At 31.5% G+C, this 27,487-nt stretch overlaps 1 protein-coding gene across 1 annotated transcript; it reads right to left on the bottom strand.

The window, feature by feature from the left end:
* Positions 1–548: 548 nt before the first annotated feature.
* LOC143064631 (lysosomal thioesterase PPT2-A-like) lies at positions 549–27,487 on the bottom strand. The gene is made up of 9 exons (XM_076237582.1): positions 27,289–27,487; positions 23,846–23,999; positions 21,397–21,489; positions 20,754–20,808; positions 19,954–20,006; positions 19,208–19,279; positions 16,521–16,605; positions 13,825–13,879; positions 549–8,200 (listed from the first exon to the last, which is right to left on the bottom strand). Exons 1-9 carry the CDS (start codon positions 27,472–27,474, stop codon positions 8,057–8,059), a joined length of 897 nt encoding a protein of 298 aa, XP_076093697.1. The 5' UTR covers positions 27,475–27,487; the 3' UTR covers positions 549–8,056.

Below are 27,487 nucleotides of genomic sequence, written 5' to 3'. Positions count from 1 at the left end.
TTAGAGCCAAATATTTGGAAGCCAAGGTTGTATAAGAACCAAAACAGTTGAAGAGCTATATGACAAAAAACTCTAATAAATAGCTAAATCTATCTAAGGTAAAATTTGCCTGAGGTATTTGAATTAGTTTATTTATAACTTAGACATTTTAGAAAGATTAGTTATAAATCATGTCAGCACTGAAGTACTGACTACTGAGCTTATGATATCCTTTGGAACATTTCTGATGTAAACTTTTGACATGTAAGTGCTTAACTTATCAATTTTCCATATTATCTTGCATAAATATTTCCAAGGGCATATCTCCCCGCTATGCTGATTTCTATATGAATGCACCTCTGGCTTAGCTCACCCAAAAATAAAGAATCAGTCCTGAATTTTGAATTTGTAGCAAATAGTTAAAATATACACAAGTATAAAAAATATTAAAATCTATGAGAATGTTATGATTTCTAACAATATTGATACACATCAGAGTTTCCAAGTCACTTACCCAAACCAATTTGTGACAGGAACCTTGAGATCTTGAAATAATAATAAGACGAAACTTAACTTTGGCACAAACTTTAATGAGATCATACAATTTTTAAGCATTAAATAAAAAATAGATTTTCTTTATTAATAAATAACACAATATATTAGGAATGTATCAAGATTTCTGTTATAACAATGCATTTCAATCAATAAATAAGGATTATGTTTTTAATATACAGAGCAAGATCAACAATATTTTGTTCTATTACTACGGTACTTGAAGCACAGTATTTTTCCATTATTTGTTTTACAACTATAATAACAATTAAAAACATATTTGAACGTAATTTGAGAGCAATTTCTAAATTCCTATCCATATATCAAAATACCTCAAACTTACTTGAGTGTTAACATACATGAAATTACAATAAGGAGTTCCACACAGTAAGAATAAAAAAAATATTTCAGTAGATTTAAGTATAGTTATAAGTCACAAACAAAAAAATACTCAATACAAGTTTAAAACAATTAATGCACTTTTTTTTTTAAATATTGTTCAAATGCAACAGATGCATCTCTGAAACAGTTGAAAAGACAAAAACAATCACTGGCAGTGAATTAAAATAGTTAAACATATTTTTTTTGGATAAATTCATAAAGCATTATAATGCCATGAGTCTATGACAATGACCAGCCTTCCTTTTCAGAAGATATCTTTTACTTTAAAATTAATTTCCCAAATTTGAATACATTCTAATTTAAACATCTGATAAATACTTTTAATGAAAACACCTGATCTTGTTTTAAAATTTACATAATTTTTTTATACTGTTTGTTTTCCTTTTTCTTCATTAGATATAAAATATTTTTGAAATTCTGAAAGTCAATGATGGTAGCCTTTTTAAAAAGAATTTGTATCAAAAAATTAATATATCATTTAATAGATATGAATTTGTATTAAAAATCGAATATAGCATGTAAATGTTTACTTACTGATTCATAATTACAACTACATGTACTGGGGGAAAAAAAAGGAAAAAAAAGTTTTATATATGAGAAGCTTAGAAATAATTCAAACATTATGTTAGATACTATAACTTGTTGCATGTTAACATAGGATTATAAGCATGAGTGATAAATCATTCATAACTGCTTTGTTAATAAGAACACAGAAATATCAGTCTAATAATCTTTCAAAACACTAGTGTTAGTAAAGTTATATATAAATAATTTTTTGGGGCATAGTTCTTCAAATATCTTTGCTTAAAACAAGAATATGCCCACTCACACTATCATTTTTTATGTTTAGTGTACCCTGAAATTAAACTACAAACTCTAATTTGGCATTAAAATTAGAAAGATCATATCAAAGGGAACATGTGAACTACCAGTAAGTTTCTAGTTGAATGAACTTTAACTTTATCAAAAACCACCTTGACCAAAAACATTAACTAAAAACTTAACCTGAAGCGGGACAGATGGACAGACATACCCACGAGCAGACAGACACACAGACCAAAAAAACATCATACCCCTATATGGGGCATAAAAAGTCCTCATCTTTTCTTCCAGTTTCTTTGAGAACAAATATTTCAATAGTATAATAGTATATAGTACAATAATTCAAATTTGATATGTAAATGATGAGAGTATTAAAAAACATATAATCTACATTAATAACAGATAATTAAGTAATTTTAATGAGTAACCCCACTGCTATAAATAAATACATCACAAACAACAATACATAAATCAAAGAGCTGATAGCTCTGAGGTGGAAGAAGGTGAATAAAAGGTAACTTGAATTACAATAAAAGCAGTCCCACTAACCCAGCCTTCTTTGTTCCATTATCGTTATGACATATTTTTTTTCTTTAAACAAGAATGTGTCATAAGTACATGGATTTCCCATCCGTACAATCATTTTCTATGTTCAGTGGACTGTGAAAATTAGGTAAAATCTTTAATTTGGCAGTAAATTAGAAGGATCATATCATAAGGAACACAAGAAGCGACAAGAAACTATTTAGCGACAAGAAAATATTTTTTTTAATTATTAAAATGACTTATTCAAAATAAATATTAAAAAAATATGCAAAAAAAAAAACAATTTTAACGACAGGAAAGTTAATATTGATAGAAAAAAAATTATAAACTTAGATCTAATTCAGTTGCTAGATTTATTTACATGATATTTTATTATGTATGTAGGACTTTATAAATAGCGTTACCATCGCACTTTAGAGTACCATCGCACTTTAGAGTCTGACATGTATAACAGCAAGTATTACGTTTAATTGGATGTTATTGTAGCAATAAAACAAGGGACACGCGCCTCGTTAATCTCATTTGATGTTCTACATTGTGTATTACCTTAGGGTGAAGCCACAGCTAATGTTTGTCCTATCAGGAAAAATTAATCGTACAGTTAGAAAGGAAATAATATTTCGTGTTTTTGTTTCAATAAATCCTTCAAAAGAATGGTGAAAAATCTTTGTTTTTATTTTCATTGTATAGCGTGTGCATTTCATTTGCTCTTACAAATATTTAATTTCTTCATCTATCAATATAATAATTAAAATTACCTATTTATTTCTGCCCGTATATTAAAAATGACTAAATGCATATTTTTTATATTTAATAAAAAAGAATGTTTTCTTGTCGCTAAATAGATTCTTGTCGCTTCTTGTCGCTAAACTTATTCTTCTTGTGGCTTCTTGACGCTTCTTGTCGCTAATTAGTGAGACCCGGTTACAAGTAAACAAATAACGTTCATGTAGATGAGATGAAATCTTATAATTTACATAAATAAAAGGGTAAATATTTACGATAGTGATTGTTTTTCAATCCTAATTAACAAATAAATTGATTCAGATTCTTAATCATGTGTAAAAATAGGTGTCAGGAATCGGAAGTTGTTATTAAATTGTAATACACAAAAACGAATGCGGCATACAGACGTTCAATGATTTTAAAGTCGGCACCATAGGTCTTCAAAAGACTTGAAGTCTTCTTCCACCAAAAAATCAAAAGAAAAATTAAAAGATTTATCAGTATATAGCCCATCAAAAAGAAGGATGAGTGCTCCAAGTTTCCTTATCACATGAGGTAGCAGGGGGATTACTTCAGGTGTCAAACTATAATGCATACAATATTATATATGTTTTTATTAGGTTAGACATGAAAGATTTCCCTAAAATTCAATCACTTAATGTCATTCAAAGACCAATTCAGATATTATCTCAAATGTAACACACCTACTTAATGTGTTAAATATGAAATTTATAAGTCAAATGTTAAAAAGGTTGTCACTCAGATGAAAAAGTATCATAATTAATCTATTATTTTAACCTTGAGGTTAAAGATCAAGGTTACATGAAATACATAATAATATGAAATAGATTGATTGTTGATGTTAATAAATGCCAACATTAGGACTCTGAACTATATCATAGTGGTCAGTTTTTATAAGTGGAAGCCAGACGAGAGATAATTTTGACCTTGATCATGAAAACTGCCAGTCCTTGTCAATGAAGACAAGTGAGGGGTTGGACCTTTCAACATAATTATTGAATGACTAGTGGTCATTTTAGATTAACTACGTAGACTGCTCTGCCACTAAGGTCCTCTATGGTCATACACATTCATGCTTAATATCAAAAGTAATACAAATTTTAACCAGATGCTCTGCAGGGTGCAGCTTTATACAACCGCAGAGGTCGAACCCTGAATAGTTGGGGCAAGTATGGACACAACATTTAAGCTTGATACAGCTCTGATTTTGGATTGTGATTAAATAGTTGACACAACATAGGTTTCTGACACAGAATGAATGTGGTCTAAGAACTTAAACTTAAAAACTTAAAAATTCTAAATTGGACATTTACCTATTATGGTCCAATATCCAAAATCTAAATACATGGTTAGATTCAGCATATCAAAGAACTCCAAGAATTCAATTTTTGATGAAATCAAATAATGTTCAATTTTAGACCCTTTAGACCTCAACATGGACCAATTTGATAACTGGGCCAAAATATTAAAAATCTAAATACATGGTTAGATTCAGCATATTGAAGAACCCCATATATTCAATTATTGTTAAAATCAAACTAAGTTAAAACATTTTGAAAACAGGACAAAAAATTAAGAATCTAAATACACGGTTAGATTTGGCGGTTAGATTTGGCATATCAAAGAGTCCCAATAATTCATTTTTTGAACAAAGTTTAATTTTGGACCCTTTTGGCTCCTAATTCCTGTTTGGACCAAAACTCCCAAAATCAATCCCAACCTTCCTTTTGTGGTCATAAACCTTGTGTTAAAATTTCATAGATTTCTATTTACTCATACTGAAGTTATTGTGCGAAAACCAATAAAAATGCTTATTTTGGCCCTTTTTGGCCCCTTATTCCTACACTGTTGGGACCAAAACCAAATGTCTTTGGACGCTGACGACGACACCAACGTCATACCAATATACGACCAAAAAATTTTTGCGGTCGTATAAAAAGCTTAATAACAATGTTAATACACTTTTATGCTATTAAAATATCAATGGTACAATGAAATGCACCTTCATTTTTAATATGATTAAGATAATGCCATACAAACTACTAGCATGTACTGGTATACTTATTAACACTATCAGTAAATGTAATATCAAACAATATAAACATTCAAGCTGATGCAAGATCTAATTCATGAATAAATGCAATGTATTAGACATTTTCTATACAAATCACAATTGATTTGTTCTTACAATGCTTTAGAACTACAAATAAAACTGGTAAACACATTCCCTCAAGTTTTAAAAAGATTAACCTCAATGTGTATTCCAATGAAATGCAAAAAAAAATGTACAATTATTCTTCTTTTATTTAAAAAGCATCTTCTTTAAAGCTTTTAAACCTTTTTGACGGAGTTGAATCATTAATTACATTCAGCAATACTCAAATATTGTTCAATATATCCCATTAATAAATACAAGTTATCAATTTGAACAGTTTTTGACTAGCTTTGATAATCTCAGAATTTTTTTCACCCTGTAATTTTGGAACAGTCAATTTTCATGCATGTATGCACTTTCCAAATAAACAAGAAAACAATGGCTTGCTTTTCAAGATATTTAACATTCAAAATCTTTTTGCTGAATGATTTAAAAAAAAAAAAAATTTTATAATGTTATTGAAAAATATCATTAATTTCGACAGGTGTTAAATATATATTAACAAATTATGAGCTAAATAAAATTAAAATAATTTAAATTACATATCTTATAGTAAACTAAAGTAAAGGATTTTGACTACAAATTAAAATAAATATATATTTATATAAATATAAAATTGGCTTTTAAAATTTTAAGGAAAACATCTTTCCTTGTTGAAAATTGTTGTTTTCACTAATTCAATAAAAAAAAAAGTGTCATCCCCTAGACCCCTACTGTCTCATATGCCCTTTTATCAAATACGAGTAGCTTGTTTAATCCTATTTGCCATTCTTTGATTAAAAAAAGTATGTATTCAATTTACAAAAAATACTGGTGAAATAATAGTTGTCATAAAAAATTCCAAGTTAATTTTCTTAACAACCTATTTTTGAGGCTCCCACAGGGTACCCCCCTCAGGTCGCAAGGTTGCTTTTAAATTCGTCGAGAGGTCGTTTTTAAGGGAAATGTACAGGTCGCAGGTCGTTTTTCCCAACACAGAGGACAGAAGTCGGTCGGAGGTCGTTTTATTCCAAATTTTACAGGTCGCAGGTCGTTTTTAGAAGGCCCTCAGGTCAGAAGTCGCCTCTAAAAAGGCCAGAGGTCGCAGGTCGTTTTTGACCCTGCGGGAGTCTCATTTTTCACTATTTATATGTGCAGATATGGTTCTTTTAAATATGACTTGGAAATCAAATCCATCTTCTAACCAATAAAAAGGAGTTCTCAAGTATACAGATTTGCATGTGATATTTCATGGTTAAAAGCTGATTATCATTTAGAATCTATGATCCACTAATAGACATTATTATCATCAAATCATCTTTTTCAAATGGGCATAACTGCAATGAAAATTTTCAATCATTTTTTTTATTCACTTAATAAAATTTATAATGCTGATGTTTCAAATTAATTTGATTAAAATCTAAAATAATATAAGAAAGTTTCATGTTTTACTTTAAAAGGTAACAAATTTGAGTGAACTGGTACTGTAGAACATAAAATAAACTACTGTGCATAAAAATAACTCAATTATTAACAAGAGGCTGTCACAACGACAGCAAACCGGATTTATTAACATTTATTTGTGTCCTGGCAATATCACAAGAACCATTACTGATGAATGGTGAAAGTGAAAATCGTCAATATCAAATTTGACCTCCATTTTGTCTTCAGTATCAACATATTAAAATTTGAAAAGCTTGGATTGAATGGTTCATGAGTAAATGCAACAACGTGAATGGAAACACCATTTTACGATCTTTCAAGAACCATTACTCCTGAACGGTAAAAGTCAAAATCGTCATTATTGAACTTGACCTCTATTTTGTCATCAGTAACAACATATTAAAATTTCAAAAGCTTTGGTTGAATGGTTCATGAGAAAATGCACGGACACGACAGGAAACACCATTTTTCAATCTTTCAAGAACCATAACTCCTGACAGTAAAAGTCAAAATCGTCATTATTGAACTTGACCTCCATTTTGTCATCAGTAACAGCATATTAAAATTTCAGAAGCTTTGGTAGAACAGTTCATGCATAAATGCACGGACACGACTGGAAACTCCATTTTTCAATCTTTTAAGAACCATAACTCCTAAACGGTAAAAGTCAAATTCGTCATTATTGAACTTGACCTCCATTCTGTCATTAGTAACAACATATTAAAATTTGGGAAGCTTTGGTAGAACAGTTCATGCGTAAATGCACGGACACGACTGGAAACTCCATTTTTCAATCTTTCAAGAACCATAACTCCTGAATGGTAAAAGTCAAAATCGCCATTATTGAACTTGACCTTCGTATAGTTGTCAGTAATAACATATTAAAATTTTAAAAGCTTTGGTTGAACGGTTCATGAGTTAATGCACGGACAACATTTGATTGCCACCCGCCCGCCCACCCGCCCGCCGTACATCCCCAAATCAATAACCGACATTTTTGTCACAAAAATCCGGTTAAAAATGAATGATTTATTGCAGATGCAGATAGGCGAAATGATGGAGAGATGTCTTCTGGCAACAATTATTTAATGTGGTATGATAACATTACAGGGAGATAACTCTGTAAAAACCATCTGAATGTTTTAATAACTCTATATTATTGAGGAAATATTAAAATACTCAATGATCAAATTAAAAACTGCTATATAACCAATGAAAATTTTTCAGATAAAGTGTGTGGTTCAAGTTTTTTTTATTTTTTATATTTTTGTCAAAGGGGCAAAGTAAATTTTTTAAATTTAAGAAAATTAAGCAAGCTAAATTGATTGTAGTAAAGGTGTTTGGTACCACCTTAATGTAAATAAAACCTGAATTTTTATCTAAAAATTAATCAAATCCTCCACATCATTGCCATGTTCTCTGTTCCTAGTACTATGTTAAATAGGGTTCAATGTACTTGTTGAACACAGTTGAATTTCTGTACCAGTGTACATGTTCTACACCAGGTATAACATGTGTATCTATTGCTCCTCTACCATCTAATTCTTTCAATCCAAATGTATCATTCAAAAAATACTGAAAAAAAACAAAGACAAAAATATACACTATTGATATTTACAAGTGATTCATATTTTAAGATGTACTTGATTATGACAATGTTAAATTAATGTGAACTAGCCATTTAGTATGTATGTATGTACTGAGATTCCGCCAATTAAGACGCACCCCTTGATTGACTGCAAGGGTACAGCGGATCCATGTACACTCCCTAAGGATTAATGGAGATGTGTCCTTTACAATATTATCCCACCACCAGAACAATCCCCACCCAACACCGCCCAAGGGAGCGTGTAGGACACCGGGAAGTCTGTTATTATGGTGGAGGAAGCCGAAGTACTCGGAGAGAACCACCAGGCCACTCGGTGGAAACAGACAAACCAGAGAGATATCAGAAGATTGATCTCCAGGTCAAAGTAGGGGACAACTTTGACCAACCGAGGCCCCCAAAGTACCCATTCTAGTTTAAACTCCGGTCTGGGTACCAGAGATGTGTGTGAGAGGGTGAAAATTACCCTTCTGATGTACTGATATTTTTAGCATCCCGAGTGAGAATCGAACTCGGAACCTCCAGCACTGTAGCCATCGGTCTTAACCACTAGACCACGAACTCACACTTAGTATATTTTGTTATTCACAGGGACCTTTAAATTCTATCTAAAAGAAAAATATCAATCATTGAATAATTTGCCTGATAAAAAAAATTATCTACTAAATTAAATTAAATACATGTAGAGTGGGGTGCTCATTTTCGCCATATCTTTCCATGTTTTCTACAGTTTATGTTCAGGTCTATATGTTTTTGAATAAAACTGATATTTCTATACGAAGATAACTTCAAATGCAAAATATTCTTAAGCTTGAAAACTTGTATGTTTGAAAATAATCATCTGCAAAAATTAGATTAAAGGGTGTTTGAAATTGCCTGATGTTTTGTCTATGGGAGACACATATTCGCCGTTTTTATACATCTACTTAAATCCAAATAACTGCAGCGTAATTTAAACAATATTTTTCAAATCAGATTCATTATAGACGGCAATAGCAGACATTTCATAGGTGTACAAAACTAAAATTTAGGGTGATCAGTCAAAGAATTACTAAGAAATACTTCTTTGAAATCGAGTTTTTCATTCAGGAAATTGGTGGAAAATCGTTGTCCATTTTTCGGTTTTATGCGGTAAGTGATGCAATTTTGTCGTAGTTTAAAAAAAAATCATATTTGTTATAAAAATTTAATTTACCGGCATCTTTCTTTCATTTCAGCCATCCTTTGAAGTTTCCACACCTCAAAGTCATAAAACGGCGAAATTGTGTCCCCGGCGAATATGTGCACCCCACTCTATCAACATACCAAGCAAATGAAATACACAGAGAAATTTTGAGAACAATAACCCAAATTGAGTTGGTATATTCCACTGATCTAAGATTACTACATTAAAGTCTAAATGCATAGACAATCACAAATCATCAATCAATCATATATGGAAGTGTTTAGCGAACTTGACTGGCTTTTCAATCAATCATCACAAATGGAAGTGTTTAACGAACTTGACTGGCTTTTCAATCAATCATCACAAATGGAAGTGTTTAACGAACTTGACTGGCTTTTCAATCAATCATCACAAATGGAAGTGTTTAACAACCTGGCTATACAGCTCTCACACGGTCGGTAAACAATCATTCAGAAGCAGCTCAGGATTTATATATCTGATAAAACAAGAGTGCACACGCTGAAATGTCTCGCCTTCTTTACTAATTATTGATATTATGTTGATAGTCCTAAGTATAAAGCTTTATTAAAAACTGTCACATAAACTTAGCATTAACCAAGATAACTTAACAAAGACCAATGAACCATGAAAATGAAGTCAAGGTCAGATGAACCATGCCAGGCAGACATGTACAGCTAACAATGCTTCCATACAACAAATATAGTTGACCTATTACTTATAGTTTAAGAAAAATAGACCAAAACACAAAAACTTAACACTGAGCAATGAACCGTGAAAATGAGGTCGAGGTCAAATAAAACCTGCGGGACTGACATATAGATCATAAAATATTTCCATACACCAAATATAGTTGACCTATGGCATATAGTATTAGATAAAAAGACCAAAACTCAAAAACTTAACTTTGACCACTCAACCATGAAAATGAGGTCAAGGTCAGATGACATCTGCCCGCTAGACATGTACATCTTACAATCATTCCATACAACAAATATAGTAGATCTATTGCATAAAGTATGAGAAAAACAGACCAAAACACAAAAACTTAACTATAACCACTGAACCATGAAAATGAGGTCAAGGTCAGATGACACCTGCCAGTTGGACATGTACACCTTACAGTCCTTCCATACATCGAATATACTAGACCTATTGCTTATAGTATCTGAGATATGGACTTGACCACCAAAACTTAACCTTGTTCACTGATCCATGAAATGAGGTCGAGGTCAAGTGAAAACTGTCTGACGGGCATGAGGACCTTGCAAGGTACGCACATACCAAATATAATTATCCTATTACTTATAATAAGAGAGAATTCAACATTACAAAAAATCTTAATTTTTTTTCAAGTGGTCACTGAACCATGAAAATGAGGTCAAGGACATTTGACATGTGACTGACGGAAACTTCGTAACATGAGGCATCTATATACAAACTATGAAGCATCCAGGTCTTCCACCCTCTAAACAAGTGAAACTGCGAGCTACTGCTCACTGATGATACCCCCGCCGCAAGTGGATAATATTAATAGTGTAAAAATATGCAAGTGTTCGGTAAACAGGAAGTTGTCGAGTGATGAATCTGAAAACGCATCACACGGTATAGCTGACTTATATAAATCCTGAAACCAAATTTCAGAAATCCTTGTATTGTAGTTCCTGAGAAAAATGTGACGAAAATTTTCAACTTGGCTATCATGTGTAAAATCAGACAAGTGTTCGGTAAACAGGAAGTTGTCAAGTGATGAATCTGAAAACGCATCACACAGTATGGCTGACATATATAAATGTTGATACCAAATTACAGAAAGGGTGGATGTGTAGTTCCTGAGAAAAATGTGACGAAAGTTTCATGGGACGGACTGACTGACGGACTGACTGACGGACTGACTGACGGACTGACTGACGGACTGATGGACGGACGGACTGACAGACAGAGGTAAAACAGTATACCCCCCCTTTTTCAAAGCGGGGGTATAAATATAAAGCTTTTAAAAAGTTAGCTAACGCCGCCGCAGTAGCCGCCGCCGGATCACTATCCCTATGTCGAGCTTTCTGCAACAAAAGTTGCAGGCTCGACAATTAAGCTGAAGGCTGATTGGTCACTATTCATACAAGAAACCAATCAAAATCCAGGATTTTTGAACAGTTTCTAGCCTGTAAGGAATTCAGGCCATCACAAGTAGTAGAGGTCTATAACAAGTAGGGACCTAATTATTCAGAATAAGATAACAATAGCTAGTGTTATAGAACTGACAAAAGTTTAAACACTTTGACCAAGAGGGGATAACTCTATGGAAAAATTTCAGTTGGTATATAAAAGTATGCTAACACCCCGGGGTTTACTGTTTATCCTTTCGGGTATAACTGTGCCGACAGCACTTGCCAAATTATACCCTGTTCGAACCAGAAACCATTGAAAAACATGCCCTGTTCTAAACAGATATATCAAAAAACATACCCTGTTCTAAACAGATATATTAAAAAACATACTCTGTTCTAGACAGACATAAATAAGAGATCCTGTTCTAGACAAATATTTTGTATAAAAAAGACACTGTTCTCAATGGCATGAAAAAGGAATCCTGTTCTAACCAGAAGAACATGAAAAAGGGACCCTATTCTAACCAACAGGGCATGAAAAAGCGACCTTGTTTTGCGGCACACTCTACAAATAAAAATATAGGAAGTAACATCCCCCACCCCCAGGCTGACACATGATATATTATAGAACATGAAAATTTGAACATGTTTAATATCGTTCATTGGTCCAGGTGTATCCCTATCACTTGTATACTTTTTTTTATTTTTTATTGATCTTTTTGGTGTTCAAACTACAGTGCATACATACATTTCATTTTTACAATACATAAGTGAATGACATGATATTTATGGCAGTGTTATACAATTGGAAACTTTGGAATACATTAAATATATATGATCATATCAAACATATATTTAATTAAATAACTCCCCCCCCCCCATTCTATGTGAAATTTTATATTGGAAATCTTGTAGTTTGCTTTCTATAGTACATTTAAAAGCTAGTGAATAAATATTGTTCCCCTTTTTGTCACTAATTTCTATGTTAAAACTTTCTTCCCATCTTTGTTGTGAAATAGGAGAAACACTACCCCGATCGATAAAAAGTGAATATACATCTTTAGCGAATAATTTACTGATAGGCATTTTTTATTTTCATGCTCAAAAACGAATCCAAATGAGTTGCTGTTAGGTGACATGTGTTGTTGTAATAACAAATCTTTCCAGTCATGTGGTATAGCAAGTTAAATAGATACAATGTCTACAAAAGTAACATTCAGGTTATATTTTTTGTTAATAGCATCATGAGACAAAAATTCGCCTTTATCATACAATATTATTGATGAACCTTATGCCTTTCATGTACCAATATCTGTAAAAAATACTTGTTCGGTCAACTTTGATAAACAGATTGAACAAAATAAATTCTTTTCTATCATAAAATGCATTTAACGGGATGAAAATACCCTTGAAACGTTTCCAAGCAGATAACACTTCTATATAAAAAAAAGTGGTGCTTTTAAATTTAAAAACTCAAATTCACATCTGCTCATAAATAAATCCTCTAAATCAAAAAGGGAGAAGAATGCTTTGGAAACATGTTTCCATTTAAAGTCATGTTCTGACAAAAATCTTTTTGCCCATATAATACGAAAGGATAACAGCTGTATTTCAAAATTTGGGGCTTTCAGTCCCCCCTCGCTAGGAGACTTTTGAATAACTTCCGATTTAAATTTGGGAGTACTACCATTCCATAAAAAACTATTTTAAAATGTCACGTTGTATTTTAATCACATAAGATTTTGGTACATGTGTAGATGAAATGACATAAATAAGCTTCGATATTGCAAGTGATTTAAGAATTACGATTTTACCGATCAAGGAAAGGTTTCTGATCCTCCACATTTTAATTATTGATTCCATTTTTTCTATGCATGTATCTAAATTAGAACAAACCATTTCTTCAAAAGCGCTAAATGTTAAACCTAAGGTTTTAAAAATATCTGTCCATTTAATAGGAAGGGAACCTTCTTTGTTAAATGTATTTCTTCCAATCCATGTTGCTTTGGTTTTAGAAAAATTGACTTTTAACCCTGAACACTTCTCAAAATCATTAAAAGAATCTAATAATCTTTGTGCAGAAAATACATCTTTCAAAAAACAAGTAGTATCACCAGCCAACTGTGAAATTTTTATTTCAGTATCCCCAATTTTTATACCAGATATTTGATTGTATACTATATCTTTATAATTTATACATGTTTCTACATGTTGTAATAATAAATAATTTACTACGAAATTCACTCTGTACTACTACATGTATTTAAGCTTCATTTCTTATTTCTTAATTTTTGTAACTAACCTCCTGATTTCTCATTTCTTTAATTTTTTCATTTCCATCATAAAATCCAAAATGGCTGAAATGAAAAGCATTTTTATGACAGGTCAGTAAAAACTAAAAAAGTTAATCCCAAAATGAAAGCAACTGATCTGTTTCAATAAAAAAACGTGAAATAAGTAAAACAAAACAGACACATATATACTGGTTCTCTGGATCTGCCTATGATGATGTTAACCATGATTGAGTGGGCAGGGCCAAAAAATCTGGACGATAATGAAATGAGCTAATGCTAATACAAATGTATACAAAACAGATCTTATTAAAACTTTAACAAGTTGTTGAAGGTGTTAAGCCAATACAGAAACATCTAAAAAGTACAACACCAAGACTCACCAACACCGTCACATTTTCATGTCAGGTGCACCACAAAATCAGGATCAAAACCTCTTTAAGAGATCTCACCTTGATGAAAAATGTTTGTATGTTTTTAGTTGATGTGATTTGCATTTAGTTTAAAGTTGATGTCACAAGTATGACCATAACTTCATGATTAACTACCTACAACCAAAACTTTGACCTGATAAGGGTAAGACAAACGGATACGACTAACAGACTGATAAAGAAAGATCATGGTGGACATAAAGACCAGAGAATATAATGTCCCCTAATGTCTTTAGTTTTTTATGTTGTGTCGTGTGTGCTGTTGTTTGTTTGTACTTTTCATTTTTAGCCATGGCGTTGTCAGTTTGTTTTAGATTTATGAGTCTGACTGTCCCTTTGGTATCTTTCGTCCCTCTTTTATAGGCGTGGAATAAAAGTATACAAAGGAAAGTACAAAAAAGTTGTTATTATTTAAATTGATCTGCATCTTTTGAATAAAGATGTGGATTTTCAAGCTTCATGTATTATCAACTTTCCAGACAAAGTGTTTATTCTACACTTTCAGTATGGTAAAATTTTCTCATCTATTAGGTCTTAAATCTTTTTCAAATTTACTCAGGATGTTTAACAAAAAATATTATACAACTTGATTATAACAAACCAAATGACATTAAAATAAAAAACCTCAACATCTGTGACTACAAAAATGGTTGATTATTTGAACTTATAAACAGCAGGTCAATAGGTACTTTTATCAACAGGTCAATAGGTACTTATAAACAGCAGGTCAATAGGTACTTTTATCATAAGTCCTGAGTATGATCATTGTTATATGTATTGTTAAATTAGTGTTTAGATCTTGCTGTTTGTTCCAGTACATACACACTACATGCATGATTTCATTGCCTTTTGTAATCAGAATTCATACTGATATATTTAATATATAAATAAGGAGATGCAGTAATGAGACAACTATCCACCAAATATCAAATGAAGTGGATGTAAAGAATTAAAGGCAATACATACGACCTTCTACAATGACAATGTTATTAACTGCATTCTGTAATTCCATGATGTGAAAAGATTCATCTTATTTTTACTAAGGATTTGGTCACAAAAATATTCAACTTTCACTTGACCTTTAAACAATAAAAGTTCTTTATGCTGCGTTCTATTGATTTTTAAATGGAAATCAGGTCCAGTAAAAATGTACTAGCACTTGAGCAAACTAAATATTTCAGAATTTCTGTTGTGACAATGTCTGACAAATCTTTTGGATATCTGTATGTGATGGCACCCACTAATTTGACAAATAAATATGGATAGAATTGAGGAGGGAAACAGGAAATATGTCAATTAGACAACAAAATGACCAAAGAGCAGATAGCCTTTGGAATAACTGCTTGCTATAAAGGGGAGAATTATTCTTCTACAAAAATAACGGATATATCTGATTAGTTATCAAAGGCTTATAATTTAAAACACAAGATCACAAGATGCACATTTCATCTACATTATTCTAAGTTATTCTTCATGTTTTTCTAAAGCAAAAATGTAGCTGTGATTAAAACCATTGTTCATTTTCCCCCTATTTTAATTACATTGACCATAACCTTTGACATTTCTATCCAAAAATCAATAGGCTACTTCTCCTCCCCTATTTATTTCGTCTGCATATAAAGTGCGTTTCTAATAAAGGAACGGAAAATCTGGTTGCTATCCTGAAACCATTGAAATTATTTCTATTTTTGTAACGGTGTCCTTTATATTTGACCTCAAAATCTCCAGACTTCTTTCCTTTCCCGATAAAAATCTCCAGACTTCTTTCCTTTCCCGATAAAAATCTCTAGACTTATTTCCTTTCCCGATAAAAATCTTTCATCTGTATTAGTTTCATTCCAATGAAGTAGGGAATACTCAAGTTATTATTCACTAAATTTTGGACACACTGATGGACAGAAGCAAGGACGGAAAGACAAAAGACAGAAAACCTCCTCACACTACTCAAATATTCTGAAGAAGAAAATATTTTACTGCTATGCCTTAATGAAAATTGTCATATTTGCTATCCCCTTTCGTTGTTTTTTATAGATCTGTTTCAATAAAAAATATATTAAAATAGAACCAAATCTTCACAAGACCTACTTTTCTGTCGGACTTGTAAAAACAACAACAGCTGGTTCTAACACACACATGGTACAAGATATTTTTACTCATTAACATTAGAACGTTTATATATTTAAGATCTAGTTAATGTACAGTGACACGTTATGTTTTAAGGTGTTCAATCAGTTTTACATACATTATTTTATGAAAAATACAATAACTATACAAACCTGGACTGCCAAGGGGTAATAACTCCATCATCAGGACCTCCTATCAAAACAAGCTTCTTCAAACGTACAAAGTTATTTTTGTAGTCTAAAAAAAAATATTCTATTTTATTTTAAAATCACTTTTCTAACACTGTTATGCTGACATTGGACTCATCAGCCTTAGTTTACATAAAATTCTTGCACATATAAGTAAGTTGTATATTGATTATATGGTAAAATTTGGTCATGATTGCATGTGACACATCAACTTTTGGGGGTAAACCAAAATTACACATATCATAAAAGAAGTGTTCGTTAAAAAATAATAAAGTTGTAGCTTACTAAAAACTGGCATACTTGACCTCAAAGGCAAAGGATATACATCATCATGATGTGAACAAATTCATACTATTCATCAAAAGCTGATTACACATATTGGTGCATGTACTCTCTTTTGAAAATTTTGATAACAAATGACTAAGTTCCCAAGTTCAAAGGAATAATAATAAATTCCTGAAACAATTCCATCATACTAGGTGCACAACTTCAACATGTTTGCAATCTTTCTGTGAAATTTCAAGGACATAGGTTGAAAACTGTACAAGGAGAATAAGTAACAAAACCAGAACCATCCTTCATAATTAAAATTTGTATAAAAAGAGAATTAATTAAAGTTATTTTGCACATTACTGTAAAATAGGTTATTTGGCAAACCCTTATGATTGTACAATGAATGATAACATCCAACAAACTGAAAGGTTTTCTGATTAAATGTACTACTGATACAAATGTATTACACAAAAAAAGGCATAACTCTGAAAAAACTGCAATGGATTAGACAAGTTTGATTCTAACAGATAACATGAAGGCATTTTCTTTTATACTGTAAGACACTAAAAGATAGACTTAGAGCTCCAGATAAGCTGCGTATTTGCGTATTTGCGGAATAAAAATAATTGAAAACCCAATGCAATTGCCCATTGCAGAGTTCTATAACCCAATTCATAACCCTAAGAAAAACACAATAATTTGTCAAAACCATGAGTTCTTAATGCTCTTAGTCGTTATTGTGTGGGTTATTTACCCTTATCTGGGACAACAACCCTAATGCGCCTCGAAATGAGGAACTCAAAAGTCACGTGTAAAGAAAAAATCTCTGTGTAGTGATATTGGACATGTTTCTATTTTTAACAAATGACTGAACCTAATTATTTGTGGTGATTAGGAAAGTAGAGGAACATAGAATAAATGTGTAAAAACTATGGAGCTATTGAATGTGTTCAAAGTATTAAATTTTCAAAGAACTTATTGTGTTAAAAAGGGGATATTTTACCACAAGGAGCCGCATCACAAAAGGATGTTCGGGGTTTACTAATTTACGGAAAAAGTAATCTCACTTCGTACCCCGAAAAATTTAACCACATATGTGAAAATGTCACAGCTTCGAAACGAGCTATCATACATATCCAAGTTTACGATATGGACTGAGCTACAGGAAAAAACATTACCATTACCGCCTATGTAAAAATAATTAAAGATATTGAGCCATCTATTACATAGTCGTCACGTAAATCTATTTTTGTAATATTAAAAATAGGAAATGTCCTTTCGTTCTAAAAATAGATCGTTGTAAGGGTCCCTATTGAAATGTTCCGGTACACATGGTGAGGAAAACATTTCGATCTTCTCTGTCTTTATCCAAATAGTGTTAGCCATGTCGTCATAATTCTTTTCGTACTATTCGGGATTTAACGTAACAACTAGCAATGAATTAAAACGAAAGTAAATTTCTGGTAAAAATATTGAATAGAAGCATGTTTTAGTTTCCTTTTGAGAGTATTATGATGATAACAAGACTCAGCTAGCGTTGTCAGGAAGGGTCCCTTGAACGCACAGGGTCGTGCAATGGGGCATCCAGGCGTATTTGCGTGCCTTAACGATAACAGATTTAGAACTCTTCAAAACTAAATCAGTTGGAACATGAGTCCAAATCACTTATATGAAGTCAACATCGGAATCCAAAAGTTCTAATAAGGGACAAGTAAATCCAGATTTATGTAAACAAAGTTAGACAAAAACATTGTTTATTTTTAGTGCAAGAGTATATATAGTATATATTTCATTTTAGTTGATGAGTGAACACATGCATTCAATATCATGTTAATGAAAAAAACAATACATTAAGGAGCTTGGTGGTGAAAAACCCAATATGATATTTGCTTGAGGGGTGACTTTGAATTGATAATGCAATTGAAAAACTATTTCACTCAATTTAATAAAAAATGGAGGGGTAAAAACCACAATTTGTGATTTCTTATCTGGAGCTCTGATAGACTAGGCGTTTTTTGTACATTACTCTTGACACTGACAGCAGCAGTTGCAAGCAAGACATAGTGGAACCATTTACAAATTTGTTTCCAAAGTCTATTTTAGTTTTTGCATGATATACAAAACTTAAGTAAAATAGATCATTCAAGGGCAGGAAGCAAGTTCTAAATATATACCCAAAAGATGACCGTGAGGTCAAGTTTAGTTCCAATTGGCCTTGGTAGTTTCAAGGATTTTTTTATTTTTAAAGTTGAAGTGAGAAAAACTCTCTTGACACTTTGGGTAAGGTGAGCTTAAAAGCATAACTGGTTGTTGGTAGTTAAACATTACAACTCTTGCGGTTTCATTCCCAAATATACTCCACAAGTTTTATTACTTACTTGAATTCTGTCCACTATCTAGCTTGTATAGGTAAGATGAGAACTCGTGATACAAATCTGTATGGTGGGGATCTGTAATACATACAAATATTTAAAAAAAAAAAAAAATAAGGTTTTCTATTTTACCCAAGTATAATCTTGGTATCTATAAATACATGTGAATGTTTAAAAAAAAATAATGTTAGACTGAGCATCATAACATTAACACTAGATTTAAAGTCTTTTTTTTTTTTTTTTGCCTTCAATTTCTCTTTTTATATAACAAACAACCCACATCAAGAAGATTTGGTATTGATACATTATAATATATATGAAAGAAAGAACAGCAAGGTGTACAATCTATCAAAAATAAAGTGATGAGGTATGACTGCAAATGAGACAACCATCCACATAAACCAAAGGAAGTGGATGTAAGTAACTTCTTAAGCTTACTCTATATATTCTCATATTTTAGTGGAAGGGTATATAAACTGAGTTACTAGACCATTAACATAAGAATTATTGATTTAGATGAACATACACTAAATACTATCATTTAAATTTTAAATGATAATATTTAGTCTTACTGTTGTTATATGAAACAAAGCATAGCTCAGACTTATAGATAGATAATAATATTTAGTCTTACTGTTGTTATATGAAACAAAGCATAGCTCAGACTTATAGATAGATAATAATATTTAGTCTTACTGTTGTTATATATAACAAAGCATAGCTCAGACTTATAGATAGATAGATAAATATACCTCTCCAGTAATTAGCTACAGACCATTTCTGTCCATTCTTTGTGTAAAAGTATCTGTAATATCAAGAAAAGAGGGATAACTCTTACAATTTTATGACAAATCTAATGAATACAGTATTATTCCATCTTTCAGAAATATCTTTTCAAACTTTTCAAATTATTATAATGTTACAAAAAAATATACATTGTTCTGACAGGTAGAACTGAAATATACACACAGCTGGTATATGAGGTAAGCAATGCACATAAGATTAGAATTACACTCGTTTTTCAAGACAATTTCTTTTTGAGGATAATTATTAAATGAAAGAGTAATTTAGAAATAGAACATGAGACTGAAGCAAATTTAAATTCAATCTTTTAAAACTCATTTGCCTATTATCTTCTTTATTAAATTGAAGAAATAGCAATTAAACCAGAACTTGATCAGTGACACTTATCAAATGGTTAAACAAGTGGTCAAAGCCAAGTATTAGAGAGGAATCTTCAAAGCTACAAAGGATAGAGCAAGAACGTATTGACTATTATTTCACTTTTCCACTCCACAGACAGTAATCCTCTATCACACTCACATGATAGAAAAAAGTTCCATAGCTTAAATATTTACCTATGAAAACATGTTTCACCCCACACGCCCCAGTCCATTAATAACATTGCTGAATAAAACCCCAGTCAGTTATCTCATGTTGTTGTCTCTTTGACACGTCACACATTCCCCATTTCTATTCTCATGTTTATTGGTAAATTTATAGACATTTTCATTCTCCCCATACTTATACATGTTATATGTCAAAAACTTACTTATAAATGGTTTCCTTTAGGTAGTATGGAAAAAAATCCTTGAGGTAGTCGGTGTCTAAAAAAAAATGACAAAATACCAAAAATTCAACTTATATTTATTGTATTTGATAAGAATAAAAAAATTTATTCAATATTTATTCATTTAAAATTTTTTAACTGTTAATCAGCATAAAGTTATGATTTTAATATCTGTTTCTTATCTTAAGCAAAACACAAGTTACTTGCTATTCCAGTGATAACAAGAGTCAAAGATGTGTACTGGTAATTCAAATAATTCAGTCAAGTAAGTATTCATGCTTTACAAAACAAATGGACAATTAGTTTAAACACACGGTAAACAAGAAGTTGTTGAGTGATGAATCTGAAAACACATTACACAGTATAGCTGACTTATATGAACCCAGAACCCAAATTTCAGAAATCCTTGTAATGCAGTTCCTGAGAAAAATGTGATGAAAATGACTTTTTTTGTTCAACTTTGATGTCATGTGTAAAATGATGAAGTATTCCATAAAAAGGAAGCTTTTGAGAGATGAATCTGAAAAGGCATCACATGTTAGAACTTAGAGTTGACTTATTTAAAGCCTGAAACCAAATTTCAGAAATACGGACGGACGGACAGACGTGTGGAATAATTACTTACCCCCATACTGGCCAGCTAATGGTGAACTTAAAGCTATAAATGTGTCAACATTATGTTTCAATACAGATAGCAAACCTCTACAGATCAGACCACCTGAAATCAAAATCAATTATCATATGGAATTACAAAACATTGTCTACAAAATTAATCGTACAACTTGAAAAGATAAAGTTGGTTAGATGTTTTAAAGTGTATTCTTTCAAGAGTAATATTTCATGTGCCTAAGAAATTATATTATTAAAGGTTTAGAAATAAGATCCTGATGTACCGTTAACAAAATATATGAAATAATATTTTATTAGTATGAGATTTGATGTAATAGTAATGGAAGACACATGTTGTGTTTAAGCTCTGATCCTGTCAACAACGTTAATTATATTATAATATTAGGTTTCTGTTTTGCTTTTTTCCAATCCTATTGTGCATAATATTGTTGTAAAATGATGCCCTTTATCATGTTTATGGGTTCTTGATTAGATTAATAAAATTCTTATGAAACTGAACAAGCGAAATAACTTATCTGAAGGAAAAATTCATAGCTTTTCAGTTAGAAACTAGAGTGCATATGATGAAATGTCTCTATGGCTCTTCTGATTATAATTATATCCTGTTGGAAGTCTTTCAGATAAAAAGGTTTTCCTTCAGCATGTTGAGGTACATGTATCACAAAAACATTACATTATCAATAATTCATAAAAATGAGGTGAAGATACAAAAAATTAATAAACCATGCTAGATGGACATACTTTCCCATTGATACACCAAATAAAGTTGACCTGCTGCATTGTACTGTTTCTTAGAAATAGACTTCACCACCAAAACATTTATGTTGATGATTGACACAAGAAATGAGGTTAAAGTCAGATGAACCCTGCAAGATGGACCTACATATTTCAATCACTTTATACACCTAACAAGTCTGACCTTTTGCTTTTTCACACAAAGTACACAACTTTCCTCAAATCTTTGAGCAGGAAGGATAAAAATCATTAGAGAAACAGATTCCACCACTGCAACTTGTGTATTACGATATTTCTCCACTCTCAACAGTTAAATTTTAATTATTTTCAAAAAGATTGGCATGCCTCCAGCTTTAAATATTAAAATTAAACTGTGTAAAGTGGAAAAATATTGTAATACACTTGTTGCAGTTGTGGAATCTATATTTACTATGTACATCGATTTTGTTGAAATCTTACCAAAGACAGATCTAGACAGGCCACAAAATTTGTGATTACTTTTAAAACAAACACTATGTTGTGTTATTAAACAGTTAAGTAAATCCTCGTCATAACTCTTTTATGAGTAGATTTCAATATCCAGATTTCGTTTGGTCAGTGATTTGTTTTCATCTAAGGCCAACTAAAATTAATTAGTAGATTTTCATCCAAATTTTTGAAAAAAATGGGGCGGGTGGGAGGATTTTATATTTTAATTTTTATTTCTTATGAAACCCTCTTGTGACTTGTTCTTCATATATGCAAGTGTAATAATAAGCTTTAATATATCATGTAAATAGATGTATAAGGAATCGTATATAATTTTTCAAAGGTAAATAAATACCTCTGATTGGTAACCACTGTTCCACATGTAATTGCTGCTTTAGAAACCTATTTTTAGTAGACAGCAAAAACATAGAGAAATGCTCTCTTCAGTTCGACTACCTTCACCAAATTATTTGTCTTTCTAAGCTATGTTTTTTTAGTCTCCATAAAATGAAACAAATATGCATTGGTATGCAATAAAAGAATTATGAGTACATGTACAGAATAAAATGAAAACTCAAACTGTTTTGAAAATAATAGGGTTGGTGTTTTTAAGATTCTTCTTGTAGATGCAAATATGATTAAGATGTAAAACACGAACTTAACAAAAAAGAAGAAGTTGTTTAATGACTCTATTGAGGATACTGGGACAGAAGGTGTTTGCTGTTTGTCAACAAAAAAACAATAGCCATGGGTAAACCTAAGTGTATGTTTGCCGACTTTTTAAACTCATTATACTGTCATAAATCTAACAAGTTCGTGCTTGTGTCAATTTTTTTAATCCAATTATGTTTTTGTATCAATGTGTTCCAAGTTCCTTCTCTTTGGATATAATTCACAGTCCAAAATTTCTGCTACAAAGTCATTTTATCAATAAAAAATCAACGGTTTTCTAACCACAGAAATTTGTGTCATGCCGCGATTTGCGTTCTTGGACACAGCGTATTACTTGTAAACCGATTATTGTATACCCTTCTCGTAATCAATCTCTATTCTCGGTAGATGATTTTGTCATCATAGAGCTGCAGAATCATTTTAAATTACTCGAAGAAATATGAAAACCGAAATTTTTTTGAAAATAAAATAAATTGGGGCGGGACAATTTCGGAGGGGCGGGCGGGGATGAAAATGTATCAATTAATTTTAATTGGCCTAATCAAAACTTTATAGATTTTCTGACAAACCTTGAGAAAAACATATGAGATGGACACCATCTGGACTGCTGTTCATTATAGGTTGTACTATCTTAGTGATATTGTTGACTTGTTCCCATAGTGGTTCAAAACTTTGGACTTTATTGAAGGCATTGACTGCTGTTATCTGTGTCCCTGGATGAACCTGAAGAACAAATCATACAACACTTTATGGTACAAATATTACAGGACTCAAATTAAACTGTCTAAACTTATAGGTGACTATATGGCATTGGTTTTGCTCATGGTTGAAAGCTGTATGATGACCTATAGTTGTTAACTTCTATGACATTTAGTCTCTGATAGAGAGTTGTTTCATTGGCAATCATAATGTCCACATCTTTATTGTCTTTACATTCAATGAAGTTTAAGCATATTAACCAAGACAGAACTTAAAATTCTTAAATGAAGGTTATTACTTCCTATATCAATCATCTTGTATAAATCTTGCAGGTTAATTTTTTCATAACCTATCTACATATATAATAAGATATCATATTATATTGCCAGTATATTTTTTCCAGATAGAATATATAGGGTCAAAATAAGTTTTTATTTGTTTCAAAATGTTATAAATTACTTTATTCCTGAAACAAACATTTGACCAGATTATGCTAAATTTGCTGTTTATAACAGTATACATAGTTTCATGTATGCAGAGGATATAATGGTCCAGTCTCCTCTCCATCACATTGTCTTCAAGAAAAACTAAACAAGCTAATAAAAGATTTAAGTTTTGCAAATTGGTGTCTTAATTTATATAAATTTACCTTAAAAAAACAAGCTTACAAAATAAGCAGGCAGTCATCTCTTTTACAATTTCAAATACAATGGAAAACTTATTGAATGAGTGGTAAAATATTAATATCTTGGCATTACTTTTTGTTCACCTGGATCCATCTTCTATGCTCAAAATGAACTTTATCAGAAGAGTATTTTGCAATAGAAATAATAGTCAGGACCAGAAAATTTTCTGCAAAGATCAACAGGGGAAAAACATTTCAGGACCGCTGTTAACTTGTTTATATTGTGTTTAGATATATATTGTAAATTGCTACCTATGATCTCAAACTGACAACTAACATATTTTATTTCGCTCAGCCAAAACTTTTTAATATTATATATTTTGTAGATTGTTGCATCTGGTGAAAGTAATTTAATTACCATGATTTCTATTAAAAAAAGTGTATCATTATATTCAGACAATGAGGTGCCTAACCTTATAGAACCATCCCTTTGAGACTTTTAAATTACAGTGATAGAAAAAAAATACTGTCTGAAATCTATAACACTTGCTTAGAAGTCCCAATTGCATTTGCCCTAGGTCTCTTTTCTATTCCTGTGACATACTTATTTAATCCCTTTTCTTGCTTTTCTGGATAAGAAACTAGTTGTGTCTCGATCTGTTATGATAAACTGAATACAATGTTTGTGTTGGCACACTGACATGGCAGTAAAATCAGATATTGGACTTAGAAAGGATTAAACTGACCTAAAAAATAATATTATAAATAATGTACATAATAACAATTAATAAATATGTTGGTCTATTATGATATACATTATTAAATGGTAATCTCATTTACTTTATGTGAATTATTTTTTAATTTCCATCTATGAATAAGAATATGTGGTATAAGTGCCAATAAGAAAACTCTTAATCCAAGTCATATTGTATTAAATGTGAACAATTATAGGTCCAACAGCAAACAGCAAGATATAAAGGAGGGTAGTAATGCCTTTTAACGTCAGGCGCCAAACAGTTATTTTCGGCTACCGTTTGCGTCAAATTGGTTAAAATTTTACGGTGATTTGTCAAAATATCCTTTTCGGGATTCATCAGGCGTCTCTAATAATTGTTGTTACCGTCGTTTTTGGAAAAAAATTAATGTGATTCGTCAAAATCAGTCGATGATTTTATCTACTAAAAGAAAGTGTACATTTTATCGTCATACACCAAAAATTACTGTTAACGTCATTTGGCAAGAATTTTTTACCGTTATTCGTCATGAAGGTAGTCCCACTTCGACCCTCATAAACGGCCCAAAATGACTAGTTATTTTGATATTTATATATTTGTGTTGTGAATGAGAATGAGAATGTATTGGATCTGAAAGATTTTAGATTGAGGTAATAAATTTGTAAAATAAGAATAAGCCTCATTTATTAAGATGGGGTGGTCGGAGGGGCCTGGTCCCATCCTTAAATACATGGAATCCCCTCCTGAGGACCTGAATTTAAAAAAAAATAAAATTCCGACATCCTAAAATTCGAAAAAAAAGATTTCCCGAATCCCAAAGGGTCAATCCCGAAATTCTGAGCTTAAAAACACCTGATCCCAAAAAAGGTCCAGCCCCCCCCCCCCCCTCAATTAAGAATGAGACCCATAAATTTGCAAAAATTTATGTGTATAGAGCAAATAGAACAATGTAGAAATAATGTTCATACTGATTACTGTGCAATAAACAAAGTTTAGGATGAGATTTGTGGCAAAATATTATAAGTCCTAATTGATATACAGGCATACTATACATGTACTATAGTTCCGGCTTTTGCAATAAATTAATATGCGTATGTATTCATGGGTAATATAGTTAAAACTGTTTAAATTTTACATTAAACTGAAATAAATGAGTAATTTACAGGCTGACAATTTTAAAAACGTTATGGTTGGAATAAGTGGTTGACAGGTTGACAAGTCGACATGTTGACAATTTTAAAAATGTTATGGGTGAAATAAGTGGTTGACAGGTTGACAAGTCGACAGGTTGACAGATTGATAAATTGATAATTTAATATAATAACAATTAAGTTATGGTTGACAAGTCGACAGGTTGACAAGTTGACAAAATGACAGATTGACAACTTGAGAGCATTTATAAAGTGTAAAATAGTATTATTAGTGACTGGTAGACAGATCGACAAGTCGACAGGTTGACAATTTCATTTTGAGAAATGTAAAATGTACAAATGGTAAACAGATTGACAGCGAACAGATATAAAAGTTATAAGTCAATACTTGTAAAAAAGGTTAAAAACTGAAGTTAATTTTAATTTTAATTAATGGATGATGTACTTTTATTTTAACCCTTCAACCTGTCTACCTGTCAACCTTAACATTTGTCAACCTGTCAACTTGTCGACCTCAACATTTGTCAACCTGTCAACCTGCTGACCGTAACACTTGTCAACCTGCTGACCGTAACACTTGTCAACCTGTCGACTTTTAAACTTGTCGAGCTTTATAGTGTCAACCTGTCGACCTGTCAGTCTGTCACTTTATGTTCATATAAACCGATTTACTTCTAAAGTTAAGCCGATTTATTACTCGGTTCTTCCGAACAAACGTTCACATTAAACATTACCAATGGTGGTGCTCCTACTTAAGGAGGAATATATAGGACGAACATACTCATGATACTGTGCATTTTTACCTTTTGAAGAGTAGAAATCAAATATTCTGCCTCAGTAGGACTCCCAATAATGCCATGCATAAATATAATGGGCTTGTATTGAACTGTAAAAGGGACAATTAATGCAAAAATTAAGAAAGTTAACATTAATCCTGTGTTCTTCCTCATGATTGGGCTGACCTTTAACCTCCCATTCTTTCGAAACATCTCGGACCTTACG

The sequence above is a fragment of the Mytilus galloprovincialis genome, chromosome 2 (assembly GCF_965363235.1).
Source record: "Mytilus galloprovincialis chromosome 2, xbMytGall1.hap1.1, whole genome shotgun sequence".
Lineage (NCBI taxonomy): Eukaryota > Metazoa > Mollusca > Bivalvia > Mytilida > Mytilidae > Mytilus > Mytilus galloprovincialis.
Note: the sequence above shows the minus strand (reverse complement) of the source record. Positions and strands in the feature narration are given on the sequence as shown.